Source organism: Daktulosphaira vitifoliae, unplaced genomic scaffold (assembly GCF_025091365.1).
Source record: "Daktulosphaira vitifoliae isolate Bord-2020 unplaced genomic scaffold, ASM2509136v1 Scaffold_1, whole genome shotgun sequence".
NCBI classification, from domain to species: domain Eukaryota; kingdom Metazoa; phylum Arthropoda; class Insecta; order Hemiptera; family Phylloxeridae; genus Daktulosphaira; species Daktulosphaira vitifoliae.
The window spans coordinates 39,483,655-39,500,849 of record NW_026099572.1 but is presented as its reverse complement, the minus strand read 5'-3'; the positions used below and the strand labels follow the sequence as shown (position 1 = coordinate 39,500,849).

The window sequence follows — 17,195 nt, the reverse complement described above, 5'->3', positions numbered from 1 at the left end:
TAATTTAAGATATATATAAAAGTGTCAGACCTTCCGGAACATTTTCAAAAGTTAAGTTGAAAAAGTTCTACTTTCTATATGCATTTTATTGTTTTGAATCCCCTCTGTATTAAGGGAAATGGTCCGATTAAAAAAAAAAGTATGTCGAATGAAAGATCTATATAAATACTACTTCTCATAAAAAAATTGTAATGATCCATACATTTTTTAAAAAGTTATAGCACTTTAAAGTAAAAAATGTAAATTATAAAATCGAAAATTTTCACACAAAAATAGCATTCGGTAGCCGTTTTCACCATGAAGACAAGACTAGAGGTCAAATTTTTTTTTTTCAAATTAAAGTACATTACATTAGCTTTAATTTAAGATATATATAAAAGTGTCAGACCTTCCGGAACATTTTCAAAAGTTAAGTTGAAAAAGTTAATTTTTTGTGAAAAAGTTGTCATTTTAAATCCCCCCCTGTGGGCAGAAAAAAGGTCAAATTTACAAAAAAAATATAGCAAATGATAGGTAAAGATATCAAGCATCTATAAAAAAAAAAATTATATTGATATGTTCATTTTTGAAAAAGTTACGGCAGTTTTTAGTAAAAAAAATTGAAAAAATTTCGAAAATTAGCGATTTTTAAATTTGTAATTTTTTTGGAGGTTTCCCCCATTTACGGGGAACGAGGGAAATTTTTTCAATTTTGAAGGGTAATGTCTTCGACTAGATACGATTTGTGATCTTTTGACGTATCGTTGAAAGAAATCCGTTCGGTGAGAGCTGAGAAAAAGTGGTAACAGACACAAAAAAAAAAAAAAAACACATCATAGTAAAACCATCATCGAAGCTAATATGCTATTGCGGATAAAAATTGATAAATGAGATGGGTTCTTTTGTAATTGTTTTATGGAACGGAATACTATTAAAAAAAGTATTTAAGATGTATACAAAAATGAAAACATTGTTGTTAGAAAATATTTTCGCGAGATCATAAAGTTTCTTGTAAATTTAAGTTATGTTGTAAAACTGAATAATGTTGATGTTTATCTTTTCATCGTAAAGACTTGAAATTAAACTTGTGGTATGTTTTAGAATAATATTTTATATTCGTTTATTCTAACGTAGTTATTTTATAATATATTAACATACTTAATATAAACAAATTATAGAGTCTTTTTATTCAATAAACATATTATGCTTGCGTTCATTATATAAATGTATACCTGATAGTCCTTGATCGCCTTTTTCACCAGGAGAACCAGAACTACCTTGTGGTCCCGGCGGCCCTTCATTACCCTAAAAAAAGATATTAGAATAAAATTAACCAAAAATACTATATTTTTATACCAAAAAATTAATTTTACATTTCGTCCTGGTGGACCAATGACTCCAGGTTTTCCTGTAGACCCTATATCGCCTGGAAGCCCTGGAGGGCCTTGTTTCCCATCATCTCCATCTTTCCCTCTGAAATAAAGATAAGTTTTGTTAAAAAAAAAAACTCAACATAGTAGGGACGTAATATAGTTGTGTCCATTATAGATGATATCTGACAGTGATTAAAATCATTATCAGAAAAAACGTTTCAATGCAAATCTGTAGATAGTATTTAATTTTAAAAAATTGGTCGATTATTCCAAAAGCAAAATGAATTCTTTTTTTTTTATTTATATCTTTATTACAAATTTTATGATATGCAAGTGTAATACATGATTAAACATTTATTATAGTATTTAATTTTAGGATTGAATCGATATTTAATAATTTAGTATTGACGCTTTTATGGAGAACTTATAAAAAATTATAAAGTTGTTATTATTTTTATGGTAAACGTGTATAACAATTGAAGGGCTTGACACAAAACTTTTTAGATAATAATTTGTTGTTAAATATGAATACATGGTCTGCAAAAAAATTTCATCAGAATCAAAAATATACTTTTATTATTCAATTTTTCGTGTTAATTTCAAAAAAGCAATCATATGTTTTCCATCACCAATAATTTTTGATATTATTACAAATTAGTTAAAAATTATAGGATATAACTATAAGGTAAATAGTTTTGAATATTTCATTCGTATCATGTATTTAAACACCAAGAGTTACATAAAAATTATTAATATTTCTTTAGAAATGATTTATTACGAAAAAAAAATAATTAAAAAATTGTTTTTAAATTATTTCAGATTTTGATTTTTAATATTTTAAAAATAATCAGTGCAAAATATCATTTTTAATTATTTTTTTGGTATTTTAAAGTAGATTTTTTGAAAGATTATAGTAAAAAAAAATGTATTTGTTTTCATAAATTCAAGTTTGAAATTTGCATTATTTAAATAGAAAATTTTATGATAATAAAAAAATAGAATTGTTAAGATTAATATGCATCAGGGAATTGTATAATTGCTATTTATTGTAAAAGCTTAATGTTTTTTTTTTAATTTTTATTGTAATAGATCACTTAAATAGAAATAATTTCTAAGAAATTTTTGGTGTTTAAAAATATTTTACAATTGAAATATTTAGACCATAATTAATTTTAATGTTTTACTTTAACTAAAAGAAAAACTAATCAAAATGTTGTTAAAAAAATCGACTCAATTGAGTGTATTATAAAATTTGATTATAATTCTAAAAATTCTTTGTTAAATTCAGGTGTAAAAATTTAGATTTATGATTTATATAGCAAAATGTGCCCAGAAATTTTGGGATAGTATAGACTGTTAGTAACACACAAATTAAGTTAAAAAATTAATATATAACAAAGTAAAATTATTTAATTTTGTAATGATAGGTAGGTTTCATGTAAATGAAACCTATTATCTTATCAAACCTAATGCGACAAAAAATACTATAAAAAACATTAAAAATGAATGATTTTAATTGTTTATGTGGAGAATGTGAGTTAAGTAAATTTTTCATTGATAAGGTGGAATTTTTTTAATTTTTGTGGGTAATATCTTTAACTAGATAATAGTTGTGATCATTTGATGTATCGTTAAAAACAGTTGGTTCAGTGAGAGCTGAGAAAATAAATGAGAGCCATAAAAAAAATCACAGAGTAAAAAAACTTTAGCATGAATAAGAAATTTCTTCAAACGAGAGGGGACTACAGTGATGGGGTCCTTGATATTTATTAAAGTTATTGAATCTAAATGAGATAAAAAACAAATGATTTAAAAAAATTTTTCCAACTCAAAATCTTTTGTAAGGTATTTTAAAATAATATAAAATACACAATTGAAAATTTTAACACAAATATAACATACGGTAGCCATTTTTACCAAAACAAAATGAAGTTCTAAATTTTTTTTTTCATAATAAAGTATATTACATAAGTTTTAATTTAATATATATATATAAATGTGTCAGACTTTCCGGATCACTTTCAAAAGTTAATTTTTTGTGAAAAAGTTATCATTTTGAATTCCCCCCTGTAAAGGGTCCGATTTATAAAAAAAATATATAAAATGTTGGGTTAGTACTTCACGTATATACAGGTATATTTTTTTACATTTTATTAAAAATATTAATTATTTTTAAATTTTAAATAAAAAGTAAAAAAAAAATCTAAGGTAGCTATTTTGTAGAGTAGAATTTAAGAAAAATTTTAGTAAAAAAATATCTTATTAATATTCAGTAGTAAATATTCTGTAGCGTTTTGAAGTTTGTGAAAATTTGAATTTTCATGTACTATTTTACGGTATTAAACATTGAAATACGTATTGAGAAAAGGACAGAAGAAAACGCTATCTTTTCAATATACTTTTGAATGAGAGTGATAAGTAATAATTGCCTTATCTAATTTCTTATCATGGTATTTATGCCAAGTTTGTAATGTATACACACTATCATCATATGTATACACAGTAATCATGAAAAGATAGCGTTTTCTTCTGTCCTTTTCTCAATACGTATTTCAATGTTTAATACCGTAAAATAGTACATGAAAATTCAAATTTTCACAAACTTCAAAACGCTACAGAATATTTACTACTGAATATTAATAAGATATTTTTTTACTAAAATTTTTCTTAAATTCTACTCTACAAAATAGCTATCTTAGATTTTTTTTTTACTTTTTATTTAAAATTTAAAAATAATTAATATTTTTAATAAAATGTAAAAAAATTAATTATTGAGATATAGCTATAGACCTAACGTATAACTATTATTTAAAAAAAAAAATCAGCTAAAAATATTAACTGAATCAAAAGTTATTTAAGTTGTCAGTGAATGGTGGGCCCCCTGTATATCAAAAAAATTATATTGATTTGATAATTTTTAAAAAAGTTATGGCAGTTTTAAGAAAAAAAAATTGAAAAATAGCGATTTTTAAATTTGTGATTCTATTGGAGAACGAGGGAAATTTCTTCGACTCTAGATACGATTTGTGATCTTTTGACGAATCGTTCTAAGAAATCAATTAGTTGAGAGCTGAGAAAAAGTGGTTACAGACACAAAAAAAGCACACATCATAGTAAAATTAATACCTTCACATCGAAGCTAAAAATTGTAACTTAAGTTAAAAATTTCATAAAATATTTTACATACCTATCACCTTTTGGTCCTTGTATTCCAGGTTCTCCTTGAATACCTGGGAATCCTGGTACTCCTGCATTGCCTTTAGGGCCTTCCGGACCTATGTTACCTGTAATATTAAATTGTGAGCTAGATGTTAAACAGGTAAAACGTAAGAAATCTTTTTGATATTAATAAACAAGGTTTACATATTTTATAGATTTTCAGTGTGGCAGCTCTTAATTAATTAAACAAAGACGTATTTATGGAATTGACATATGAGTGGGACCCGTATTTACCCTTACCGATTTTCAGGCCATGACTTAATTTTTACTGAAAATAGTATTTTTAAAAGAATTTTGAGCGAAAAAGAATGGTCATGAAATAAAAAAAATTGTTTAATTTTTCAATAAAATTACTAATTATGCACCTGATTGGAAAGTTTTTAAGACAGAATTATATTCTGACTTCTATATTTGTAGATTTATATAATATAATAATAAAATTGATATTGAAATATTATTATAAATAATAATATTAACATAATGTCAGAATAGATATACATAATTATATAAATATTACAAATACAGTGAAACATATTTTAGCTGAGGTTTTTTTCGAAAGCTAATATGCAAATTCATCTTGCAATCTGATATTTTAGATTATTTAACAAAAAAAAAATTGTTATACTTTTAAATTTTCACCTATAATAATATAAAAAAAGAGAATGAGTGAATTCCATACTTGGAACCTAACTCCAATTTTTATTTTTATAATCAAGTGGCTGAGAATTAATACAAAAGTCACATATTTTAAATTATTAATGAAACTTTTGTATTAAAAAAAAAATTTGAGTTTGATTAATTTATAGTGTTTATTAAGAAAATAATATAAATTATCATGTTCATCAACGTTACCTCTTGGCCCGATTGAACCTTGTGGTCCTATTTTACCATCATCGCCTTTGGGACCAATAGGACCACGGTCACCCTGTGAAAGGAAATAAAATAACTTATTTAAAAAATTTACATTGTATAAAGGGTGATTTTTTAACCCACTCAATTACTCACAGAATAAAAATAATTTAAACATTTTTATTTTGAGAATCAAGTAAGTAAGTTATATTATACAAGACATCTCAGATATAAATGACAATGTTTATAACTTTTTATACAATTATCATTTTGATGAAATTTAGAATACATTTAATATATATATTACTATTTACTTTTTTATTTTCAAAAAATATTTTTTTATATTCAAAAAAAGCCATTTTTAACTCTTTTTTTACAAAAAATGTCGATAACAGTCTTAAGATTCATTGAATCAATAGCATTTTAATAAATATATGTATTAAAATATTTAATGTAACTCTATAAAGTGTATGTTTGAACATTTTCGTTTGCCGAATAATCGAAATTAATTTAATAATAAGCTATTTAATAATAATTTTAAATAAAAGTCATTATTTAATATAATATAACTTACGTGCTTTCCATCGAGGCCTTGTGGACCTGGAAAACCAGTTAAACCTGGTTCCCCTTTAGGGCCTGGGGGACCTTCAGTGCCCATTAATCCTATAATTATTGTAAAGATAAAATAATTTAATTTTTTTTTAACAACAATATAATAAGTTTTAAAAACTTATATTTCTTTTTTACGCTTTTATTTTACATTATGATATTGAAATAATATAATAAAATAGGCTATTTCAGTGAAACTCTGTCTCTTTTTGTTGACAAGTACAGCATTTGTCTTTATTTAGAAAGGCTTTATTTCAACTGTTTTTAAGATATCTTAATGTTGATTTTGTATATTTTATGAACCCACATAGCAATTTTTAAATATTAATATTGTCAAAATATTCTAACGAAATACACTTTTTAAATATTTGGCCATATATACAGGGTGGCCCACCACTCACTGACAACTTAAATAACTTTTGATCCAGTTAATATTTTTAGTTGATTTTTTTTTTAAATAATAGTTATACGTTAGGTCTATAGCTATATCTCAATAATTAATTTTTTTACATTTTATTAAAAATATTAATTATTTTTAAATTTTAAATAAAATGTAAAAAAAAAATCTAAGATAGCTATTTTGTAGAGTAGAATTTAAGAAAAATTTTAGTAAAAAAATATCTTATTAATATTCAGTAGTAAATATTCTGTAGCGTTTTGAAGTTTGTGAAAATTTGAATTTTCATGTACTATTTTACGGTATTAAACATTGAAATACGTATTGAGAAAAGGACAGAAGAAAACGCTATCTTTTCAATATACTTTTGAATGAGAGTGATAAGTAATAATTGCCTTATCTAATTTCTTATCATGGTATTTATGCCAAGTTTGTAATGTATACACACTATCATCATATGTATACACAGTAATCATGAAAAGATAGCGTTTTCTTCTGTCCTTTTCTCAATACGTATTTCAATGTTTAATACCGTAAAATAGTACATGAAAATTCAAATTTTCACAAACTTCAAAACGCTACAGAATATTTACTACTGAATATTAATAAGATATTTTTTTACTAAAATTTTTCTTAAATTCTACTCTACAAAATAGCTATCTTAGATTTTTTTTTTACATTTTATTTAAAATTTAAAAATAATTAATATTTTTAATAAAATGTAAAAAAATTAATTATTGAGATATAGCTATAGACCTAACGTATAACTATTATTTAAAAAAAAAATCAGCTAAAAATATTAACTGGATCAAAAGTTATTTAAGTTGTCAGTGAGTGGTGGGCCACTCTGTATATGATGAAAATATATCATTGAGAATATAATATATTATATAGAATATTTATACAATATAATTTTTCAAATATTAAAAATATATATCTTGTTGATCAAAGGAACATGGAACAAAATAAGTTGAAAAAGAAGTCTGTCTATAGACTTGAAATGAGAAAATATTGAATGGAGTATAAACGCTTCTGTAAAGTAGGTAAGTATAAGATAAGTAAGGCGAAGTTTAAGAGTTATGACAAGTTATATAATAAGCTAGGAAAAAAGGAGGGTGAAAAGAAATCTATAGACTTGTAAAAGTAAAAAAAATCAGTCTAAAGATTATCTTGTAAGGTGTATAATAAGTGATAATAAGAAGGTACTAACAAGTGATGATGATGTGAAAAAAAAGTGAAAGAGTATTTTGAAAAATTACTGAGTAAGGAGTAATTAAGAGAGATTTTAGAGGATATTTTGTTGAACTAATCATTGGTAGATTTAATTAGTGAGAAAGAGCATTGGGAGGCTGTGTCATCAATGAAAAAGAATAAAGCAGTAGGAGAATGAAGTGCCACTAGATATGGAAAATATTAGGCAGTGTTAGCATAAGGTGGTTGAAAGATCCTTAAAATAAAATCCTGTTAAGAGAAAATGCCAAAATAGAGGAATCGTGGTACCGATATTTAAAGGCAAAGAAGACGTAAATGAAAATTATAAGCCATAAAGAATATGAGTCATAGTATGAAGATTTGGAAAAAGGTAATGGACAAGAGATCAAGAGGAGAAACATCAGTAACAATTAATCAGTTTGGTTTTTGCCAGTAAAGTAAAGATGGAGCCAGAATTCTATGTGAGACAATAGAAAAGTACAGGGAAAAAAAGAAACAGCTGAATGTGATATTTACAGATTTGAAAAAAGCGTATGAGAGAGGTTTTAAAGTGGGTGATCATGAGAAAAGGTGTCGCAAAAGGGTACCTTAATACAATAAAGGATATGATGGAATTTGTACCAGATAAAAAAGTATAAGCGGAATAACAAGATATTAAGTTAAGAGTAAACTTGAACAAAATTTTTTTACTCTGAATCATTCTTTAAGAAAATTTGATTAAGCAACAATAAAAAAGATTTAATAAATTTATAATAATAACTCATAATTGATGATAATCATAGTTGATTTATTAAAATTATTTAATATTAAAAAATGCTATTTCATGTCCCGTAAAAAGTTTTAAACTATTTTATATTTGTTATAAACAATGAGAATAATAGAAACCCGTTTCCTTACTTACTGAATATTCTATACATAATTTTTTAAGTAACTTAGAAAAATGATTTTAAATTTTACTAAGAATTACAAAATGTAGGCATTTATGTTTATATTATTTAATAAAATTTATGTTATCTTGAATCTAACAGTCTCAATTGAAATAATCATAATGTATAACAATATGCTATACAGGGTGTTCAGTAAGTCAGGAAACGGGTTTCTATTGTTCTCATTGTTTGTAACAATGAGAACAATAGAAACCCGTTTCCTGACTTACTGAACACTGTATAACTGATATCTGTCCTATTACTGTAATACCTAAAGAAATATCCTCATTATTCAATCATATAATACTGATGATATATATACAGAATGATCGAAATCGGGTAAGACACTTATTTTCTCAGAAACTATTGAGAATTAAAAATTTTTGTAAAAAGAAAAATTATTAAGTTTATAAAACTCTATAATAATATGAAGTTAAATAATTTTTTTTTTTTATCCCTTCAGGGATAAAAATGTTTATTTATAATTTTTTTCAATGGGAACCACTATTTTTGATTTGATAATATAATAGAAAAAAAAATTACAAACAATATTGTTTTTATAATTTTTTTTATCCAAACAACCGTTTACGTTTTATAATTGTTTAAAGATTTTGACTTCCAGAAAAAATATTGTTATTTATTACATTTCATATCAGCGGCAATACAACCGGTATTTTTGTTAGATCCTTTAGCCTTACAAAACCATAGACTTAGCTATTAATAATACACCGAAAACCTGGTTTGAATCTATTATTGTTATCACTCATTTAGTGCGTGGTACATTTTTATAGCTAATTTACCTATCATAACTTGATCAATAAAATTTGGTTTATGCAACAGCAAATAAAAAAAAATTACTTCTTTATTTAATACATTAAAATGACAATAGAAATTTGGCCTAAAATCACTTAACTTTAACAAGCTGTAACGGACGAACAGTTAATCGGATAAAAAAAATTATAAGACAAAATTGTTTGTAATTTTTTTTTCTATCATATTATAAAGTTAAAAATAAGGATTCCCATTTAAGAAAATTATAAATAAGGGTTTGTATCCTTGAAGGGACGAAAAAATAATGGTTTGACTACATATTATAGTAGAGTTTTTTGAACTTGATATTTTTTCTCTATAATAATTTATAATATTAATTTACATTTTTGTTTTCACTATTAAAATGTACGGAAGTTTCTCTTATTTTTTTTTTTTTGTTTTATTAATCTAACAATGTAATTAAATATATACATAAACATAAGTATCGAAAAATATATTATTTATTTATTTTCATAAAACTACTTGTAAAATATTGTCATAATATTTTTGTTATAATATTTTAAAAATATAATTCATACAATATACTGTAAGAATGTAATATTTGCAGAATGTACTTTACATTATGAGAATATTTCAAAGAATTTTTGTTTAGGACAGAGACTAGCCAGCTCACACACTAACTATTGGTATTGACTAAAGGACAGGAACCCGACTTAAACTCTTAAACTCGTACTTACAAAATAATTATGATAACAATGAAATTTAATGAAATAACAATAATCAGTCATTAGAACGGTTATAAATAATTATATTCCAAATATACAATAGTTATACATACAAAATAATTAAATAGTAATAGATAAACAATTTCGATAACGTCCGTACAAATACAAAAATAAACTCCTTTCCTTACCGGCAACGGGACGATCGTACCCCGTTTTGTAGTGCATTATTCCCTACTCATTTATTTATATTGTTTGCTGATTTTCTTATTTTTAACAATTTTTGTTGACATGAACATAATAAATGTTTAAGGGTTCCCCAGAACTTAAACAATAGAAGAATATAAAGCAAAATATTTTATTATTTAATAACAATAATGTAATTGGGACATCATTTTTTTATGTCAGGATTTTAGGGAAAAACTATGCCAATAATAATCAAGTGTTCGAAATGTAAGACAAAGGGTTTCTAATGTTGACAATGTCATAACAATTTACCTGCATCTTTACTGTATCATTGTTATGTATAATATTCTAGTTATGATTCATATAATTTATGAAGTAATGAATTATTCTGCTGCACTGTTTAAATATGATTTTGATTTTTCAAATAAATAATGATAAAACTAACATTATATGCCGTATGTATTTGGTTCATATATTTCTTAAATAAGATAAACAATTAATGATTAATGTCAATTACCTTGCTGTCCTTCCACACCTTTTAACCCCCTTGGTCCGATTTCACCTGGTGCTCCTGGAGCTCCAACAGGTCCTAAATAAAACATAGTTTACATAGAGAAAATGTATAAAATAGTAATTAAGTTAGTCGTTGAAAGGTTTGTTAAATTGCATGGTATTAACCATCATAGCCTTAGTTTCATTAAATTAAATGTATTTATTTATATTGTAAAAAATTATGATCAAAGTATCAACTAATTTATCTCTTTAGCGTTTAATTAACTAATTAAATTAACCTATAGATTTAGTTTTTAAGTGATATATATATTTATATATAAGTGATTTATATTTATTCACTAGATTAATAAATTGTTAATTAATTAAGATTTAATTAAAATAAATAAAAATTATAAATTTTCAAATAATTTTCATGTAGTAGGTGTACTTAAAATGATTACCTTTAGCACCAATATCCCCAGCTTCACCTTTTGATCCTATAAGTCCTGGTAAGCCTTGAGTTCCGGGAGGACCAGGTGGTCCTTTATTTAAAATCAAAATAGATAAAAATGTATTATTTTCAACAGTAATTATAACTAAACTGTCATAAATTTATTTAAATTAATAGTTTAATTTAACATAAATTTATAGTTTTATTGAAATAAAATTTCCTAACCTATTAATCCCGGGGGTCCTACTTCTCCTTTAGTTCCTTGTCTTCCTAAGTCACCAGGTGGTCCTTTTTCTCCGGGTAACTAATTATAATTACAAATGCCAGTAATAGATATTACCTAATGTATATGTATATTACATATATGAAGGATGCAGGGACATTTTCCTCTGTACTCTTCAAATGTTACTTATATTTTATGTAAGTATATAAATGTTATTTAATACTTACTCCTATTGGACCGATTTCTCCTCTGAGACCTGGATTTCCTAGTCCACCAACAGGACCCTGAAATCAGAGTATAACTTTTCATAATATTAAAATACTAATTTAAATATCAACAATAATTTTTACCGTAGAAAAATTCCATCGACTGGTGAATATATTAATATTACTATAAAATTTTAAGCCTTCTCATATGGAGAGGTTTTTAATTTATGATACATTTATATACAGGATATTTAGTAAATAAGAAAATAATTTTCTATTAATTCCATCGTTCATAGTTAACAAGCATTTTACTCATTTATTGGACATTTTGTATATTACAGGTTTTTATATAAAAAATGAGATTGACATGTAGATTTCCTTGATTAAAAAAAAAAATTGTTAGTACAATTATATACAGTAAGTACATACATTTAAAGTAATATGCAACTGAAATGTACATAAGAAATACAATCAGTGGTGTAGTAGAGGATATACACTGTATACCGGCGTATCATTTTTTTTTCAAATGTTTGTGTAATATTCTGGTCGTCATAATAATCACGATAATTTTTGATATCAGTAATATCAAAAATTACCATGTCCACCAAAATCTGTTTGATATGAGACGTTCGAAATATCAGATAACATATTTTGTTATTTATTAAATTTTAATAATTAAAACATAAAGGTTGTCATTTAATAATAACTGTTAAAAATTGTTATAATTTAGGGCGATTCACTTATTATGAACCATTTAATTAATCAAAAAATAAAAACAATATTGATAATTTTTTAATTGGTTTCTTTTAGTTCAATGTTGTTTTTTCAATGTATCAACCATAAAAAAAATTTATGTTTCTTTTATATTATACCTTATAAGGGTGTCAACTTAATTTTTCAAATGGCAACACACATAATTAACTAACTTATTTGTTAGATCTTATTAAGAAAATTACTGGTCGATAACAGCTTTACTAAAGTACTTTGGAAGTTATTAACAATTTAAACTATAGATTGTAAATATAGAGTGGGTACTGCTATTTTTATCACTAGTCATTATTTCTCGATCATCCTCTTCGTTTCGCCTAGGTATATAATGAGAATAACTCCTAAAGTTAAGGCAGAAAGAAAGTATTGTAAAGTACACTTTTTTTATATATTTTAAATCAGCGCAAAAATTTGTTTAAAAAATTATATTTTCGTCTCTGATCTACGGTTTAATTTTGCAGGCCAGTGATAATAATAAAGAAATTTTTGATAGTCCATACATTCTCAATACATGTTTATGACAAAAGCTTTGTGATAGATATACACTTGAAGCGTTTCATTATAACGTGATACTGTAATGTAATTATAACGCTCATAAACGTACGTTATTACTGTATATTTGGGATTGGACACTGCCGCTCCACGACTTTGTTGTTTTTTTGACGAACATCAAAAGAATGATACATTACATAACAGTGTTAGTGTGCACAGTGTTATTTGCTCGACAGCGGACGTGCATTGCGTATTTATAAAGGTGGGGTTTTAGTTGTTAATAACCGCAAAGTGACGGTATGTTTCTCTTGTAAAGGATTTTTTTTTTTTTAAGTATTCAAGTAGATAGTTAACACGCGTATATATTTTCCTAAGATTTCTTTTTCTCGCAATATGTTTAATAAGTTCGAATCACTATACAAATTCTTAGATAGGTACAAAGTCATTGCTACCATATTCTACTTCATTTAGTTTTATTTTTTTAATGAACAGAATATAGTAAAATAAAAGCAGCATTTGCGATTTTTAAATTTTCATTATGATTGTTATAAAATAATGTATACACTGCTGTTTATTTGACATTAGCTGAGAAATTGACGGTTCAATGACTAGTATCCCATTCAAGCGAGCTACTTTTTTTAGAAAGTGTTTAAAATAAAGTCAATAAAATTTTTGTTCTGTGGAAAATTTAACCACAGTAAGTTTTACGTCTACTTAGGCTTATCTAATAATACTCTATACCTAACCCCGCTGTTATCGTTTATTTTTATCGAATTAAGTCATATATACGCCATATTGAGCTATCAAGAAAACTGATGAGGTATAATTTATTAGCATTGTGTTATTTATGTATAATATAGAAAAAATTTTATTTTAAAAATTATCGGGATACTTTTTAGCCTCTTATGATAAGAGTCTGTCAACTTGTACTTTTATTTTTAAATATCTTAAGTTAATCTTCTAGTAGTGATTATTATTATTAGTTATTAAAAAATAAATTCAGAAGACGAAAATTCATCTATACAAAGTGTATTTTTACAAGTATTACTATGTCCAGTATACAACAAATATTTCCAATTAGTCTTATGAAAGACATAATTAACTCAATTTTGTCTAAAATCTATTTTTTGTACTAAACCATTAATATTACGTTCTTCTAAAAGAATCATTTTTGAAATGGTAAGTGAATAATTTTGAATTAATAACTTTAGTCAATTAAATTAGACGGTTATCGACTCAGTTACTTTTTTAATTCGTTAGAACAATTTTGTCTTTTTCAATGTGGCTGTGTACAATCATAAAAATAAAATTTTACATTATTGTTTCTAGGAATATGGAAATGACTTATAACAGAAAACTTACTATTTCTCCTTTAGATCCCTTAAATCCTTTTTCTCCAGGAATACCAATTTCACCTATTTTAAATTTTTGCAAAACATTTTTATTTATATAAATTACAATAATAGAGTAAAAAAATTAAATTAATAATATATTTTAATACCTTTATCTCCATCATCTCCAGGTGGACCAACAGGACCAGGTGGACCTAATGAATGACAAAATAATCATTATTTTTACAGTTTTAATTATAACATTATCATTTTTACTATGTAATATAATACAAAATAATGTGATTTAAATTTTAAATGTTCAAAAATTAATTTCTTTGATTAAATTCATTAAAGTTTTGTATCTAGTTAATACCCAGTATTAATGATCAAAAAATAGAGTTGATGGTTTTTAAATGTATACACATACCTAATGCATGTATAATAAATTATACCTTAATATAATAACATTTTAATATTAATTGATAATAATTAAAATCATACATTTATTTTACTCAAAATATCGCATTTGAATTCAGTTAAAATTCAATTTCTACGTTAATAAGTTTTATGCAACAAGTAATTTAGTTTAAAACATCATTTTAAACAATATGCTTTTTTAATTAATTTTAAACTGCTAAATTACTAAATGGATTAAATTACTCAGAATATCTACTATAATTTCAAACTTAGTGCATTCTTGCGAACAAAAGTGAAGCAAAATTGACATTTAATTGTCTTAACTCTTAAATTAAGAAATTTCATCTTTTAGATTAAGCATATTTTCCTGATAATTTTCAATTTTTAAATAACCACTATCTTCAGTTTTTACCAAACAAAACATTTTAAATTAAAAATATATATTACCTGGAACTCCCCTAGCTCCTACAGAGCCATCATTTCCTATTGGACCTGGAAGTCCGATTTCACCCTGTAAAAATAATTTCAATATTGTAAAGAAATAATCTAAAATTATACATTTTTTTTACAGCCATGTTATTAATAAGTGAAGTAAATTGAGTAAAATGAAGTTTGTAGTAAATTTTACCAATTGAGGGTATAAAGTTTCAGATAAACCCTAAAAATGATTTCTTAAGTAATGTAAAAGATATTAACGTTTTTACTAATTAGGTTTAATCTCAATAACTAAAAAAGCCAATCACAGATTTGGATCCAGTATAAAATATTAATTTAAATTAATATATTTTTTTGATTTTTCACTAAGTTACTCACGAAAACTATTCATACTCGTAGATATAGTTTATTTTTTTACAATAAACTCGATATTCATCATGGTTTGTAAAAATAAATAACACCTTAAATAGACATTTTTTTAAATCAAGGGTACTATTCTTAACAAACCATAATGTATAAATTTATATAAAAATATATTTATTTATTTATCAAAAGAAATCTATGTTATTAAGAAAAAAATAAAAGTAAATGTTACACTAATATCTCTACACATTAAATATTGTTTTAGAGATTACATTTTTAATATTTATGTGTTAAAATTATTATGTGTAATATAATTATTTTATAATATAATTTATATTAATTAAATACGATTTTTAAAAATTTATAAACACGTGTTTTATTTAAGATTATTTGTTGCTAAATCTGTGATGTTAGACTTATATATATGTTTTCACATCTTCTGAAAATCACCCACGACACTGAGTTCTTTTTATTAAAGAAATTTGAAATATAACAAAGTGTCAACAGTAGTCTCTACAGACATTGATATAACAAGGTGGTCTACGATGTTTTTATATTATAATAACTTTTGATCCAAGGAATATTTTGTGTTGTTTTCTTTTTTTAAATAACTTTTACAGTTTTAGACTTTGTAAAAGAGCATATTTTTGTGTCTCAGAAATTGATTAATGTACGTCCAAAAGTTATAATTTCAAGTCATTCCTTTTTTGTGTGCGAAATTAAATTTTACATCAATCTATATCAAATGAATATTGTTACAAAGACCCCTTTCATATTTTATCAAAGTTATAAAGGTCCTAACTGAAATTGATACCTAACAAACGAAACTCACACAAAAATGAACTAATTAACCTGACACGATCCGTGTCTTTCTGTGATACGCGAAGCCCCAAAATCCGCGCCACTTTTGTTAGCTGTTGCCTTACTATGTGTACATAGTAGTTTGATTAGCTGACACTGCGTGCAATAGGCCGCGTTACTAAGTTCAACAAGTATCGCACGGCTGACGACGACCCGCCGCAATTATATGTTGAAATAATTTTCATCGTTCTGTCTGAATACGTCGGTTTGCACCGACCCAACGTCAAAGCAACATCTTATTAATTCTGTAATTTCATCTTATTTTCCATTAAAAAGTTATTTGTCTTGGGCGTACTCTTGTGTTGTATTATTTTTTTACAATAAACGGCACTAAACTAAACTAAAGTTTTTTTAAATCAGAAAAGTTGATTATTACCACTCATTCTCAACTTTTGTTCCACCATTGTGCAAGAGAACCAGTTCCTCTCTAAATGACGAAGTTTATTTTAAATAAAAAACGGCAAGCGATGTGCGCTCACTCCAGTTGTTTAGAATAGCAAAAAGTAGATCAGAAAGTCAGTATTTTGCGCGAAAAATACTACGATAATGTAGAAACATTCATTTTAATTCCTGCGTGCATTAGATGACCTCCTACATGTAATAGCAAACGACGTTGATAGGTTCTAAAAGGGTAGACTAAAAGTCAACGTTAATCCGACATGCCGCCTTTTGTCTCTTTCCAACCACCTTAGATGGCAGCGGCCTGAGGCGCGCCTAACGCAGTATGACCCTTCTTCGATATTGCGGAGCCGATTACAAGTATGGTAGTTGTCCTTAAAGGTCAACAGTTTCGGGAAACGAGTATCAGTCATGAAAAAAATACTCGTTGACTGTGAATTACACAGTCACAATTTCTACCACCACACCAACATGGTAAGAGGTTTTGTGTTCGGAAATATGCAATACTGTGAAA

The 17,195-nt window shown here is 25.3% G+C and overlaps 1 protein-coding gene across 2 annotated transcripts in view; it reads right to left on the bottom strand.

The window, feature by feature from the left end:
• The window catches only part of LOC126894653 (collagen alpha-2(XI) chain-like), a 103,195-nt gene that overhangs the window by 15,915 nt on the left and 70,085 nt on the right, over nt 1-17,195 (bottom strand). For both annotated transcript variants that reach the window (XM_050665818.1, XM_050665819.1), the window contains exons 35-46: nt 15,071-15,134; nt 14,377-14,421; nt 14,238-14,290; nt 11,637-11,693; nt 11,412-11,490; nt 11,197-11,277; nt 10,761-10,832; nt 5,995-6,083; nt 5,424-5,496; nt 4,540-4,636; nt 1,353-1,452; nt 1,212-1,284 (exon numbers count right to left, since the gene is read on the bottom strand). In XM_050665818.1, coding sequence (XP_050521775.1) covers nt 1,212-1,284; nt 1,353-1,452; nt 4,540-4,636; nt 5,424-5,496; nt 5,995-6,083; nt 10,761-10,832; nt 11,197-11,277; nt 11,412-11,490; nt 11,637-11,693; nt 14,238-14,290; nt 14,377-14,421; nt 15,071-15,134 — 883 coding nt within the window. The remainder of the gene's footprint in view (nt 1-1,211; nt 1,285-1,352; nt 1,453-4,539; nt 4,637-5,423; nt 5,497-5,994; nt 6,084-10,760; nt 10,833-11,196; nt 11,278-11,411; nt 11,491-11,636; nt 11,694-14,237; nt 14,291-14,376; nt 14,422-15,070; nt 15,135-17,195) is intronic.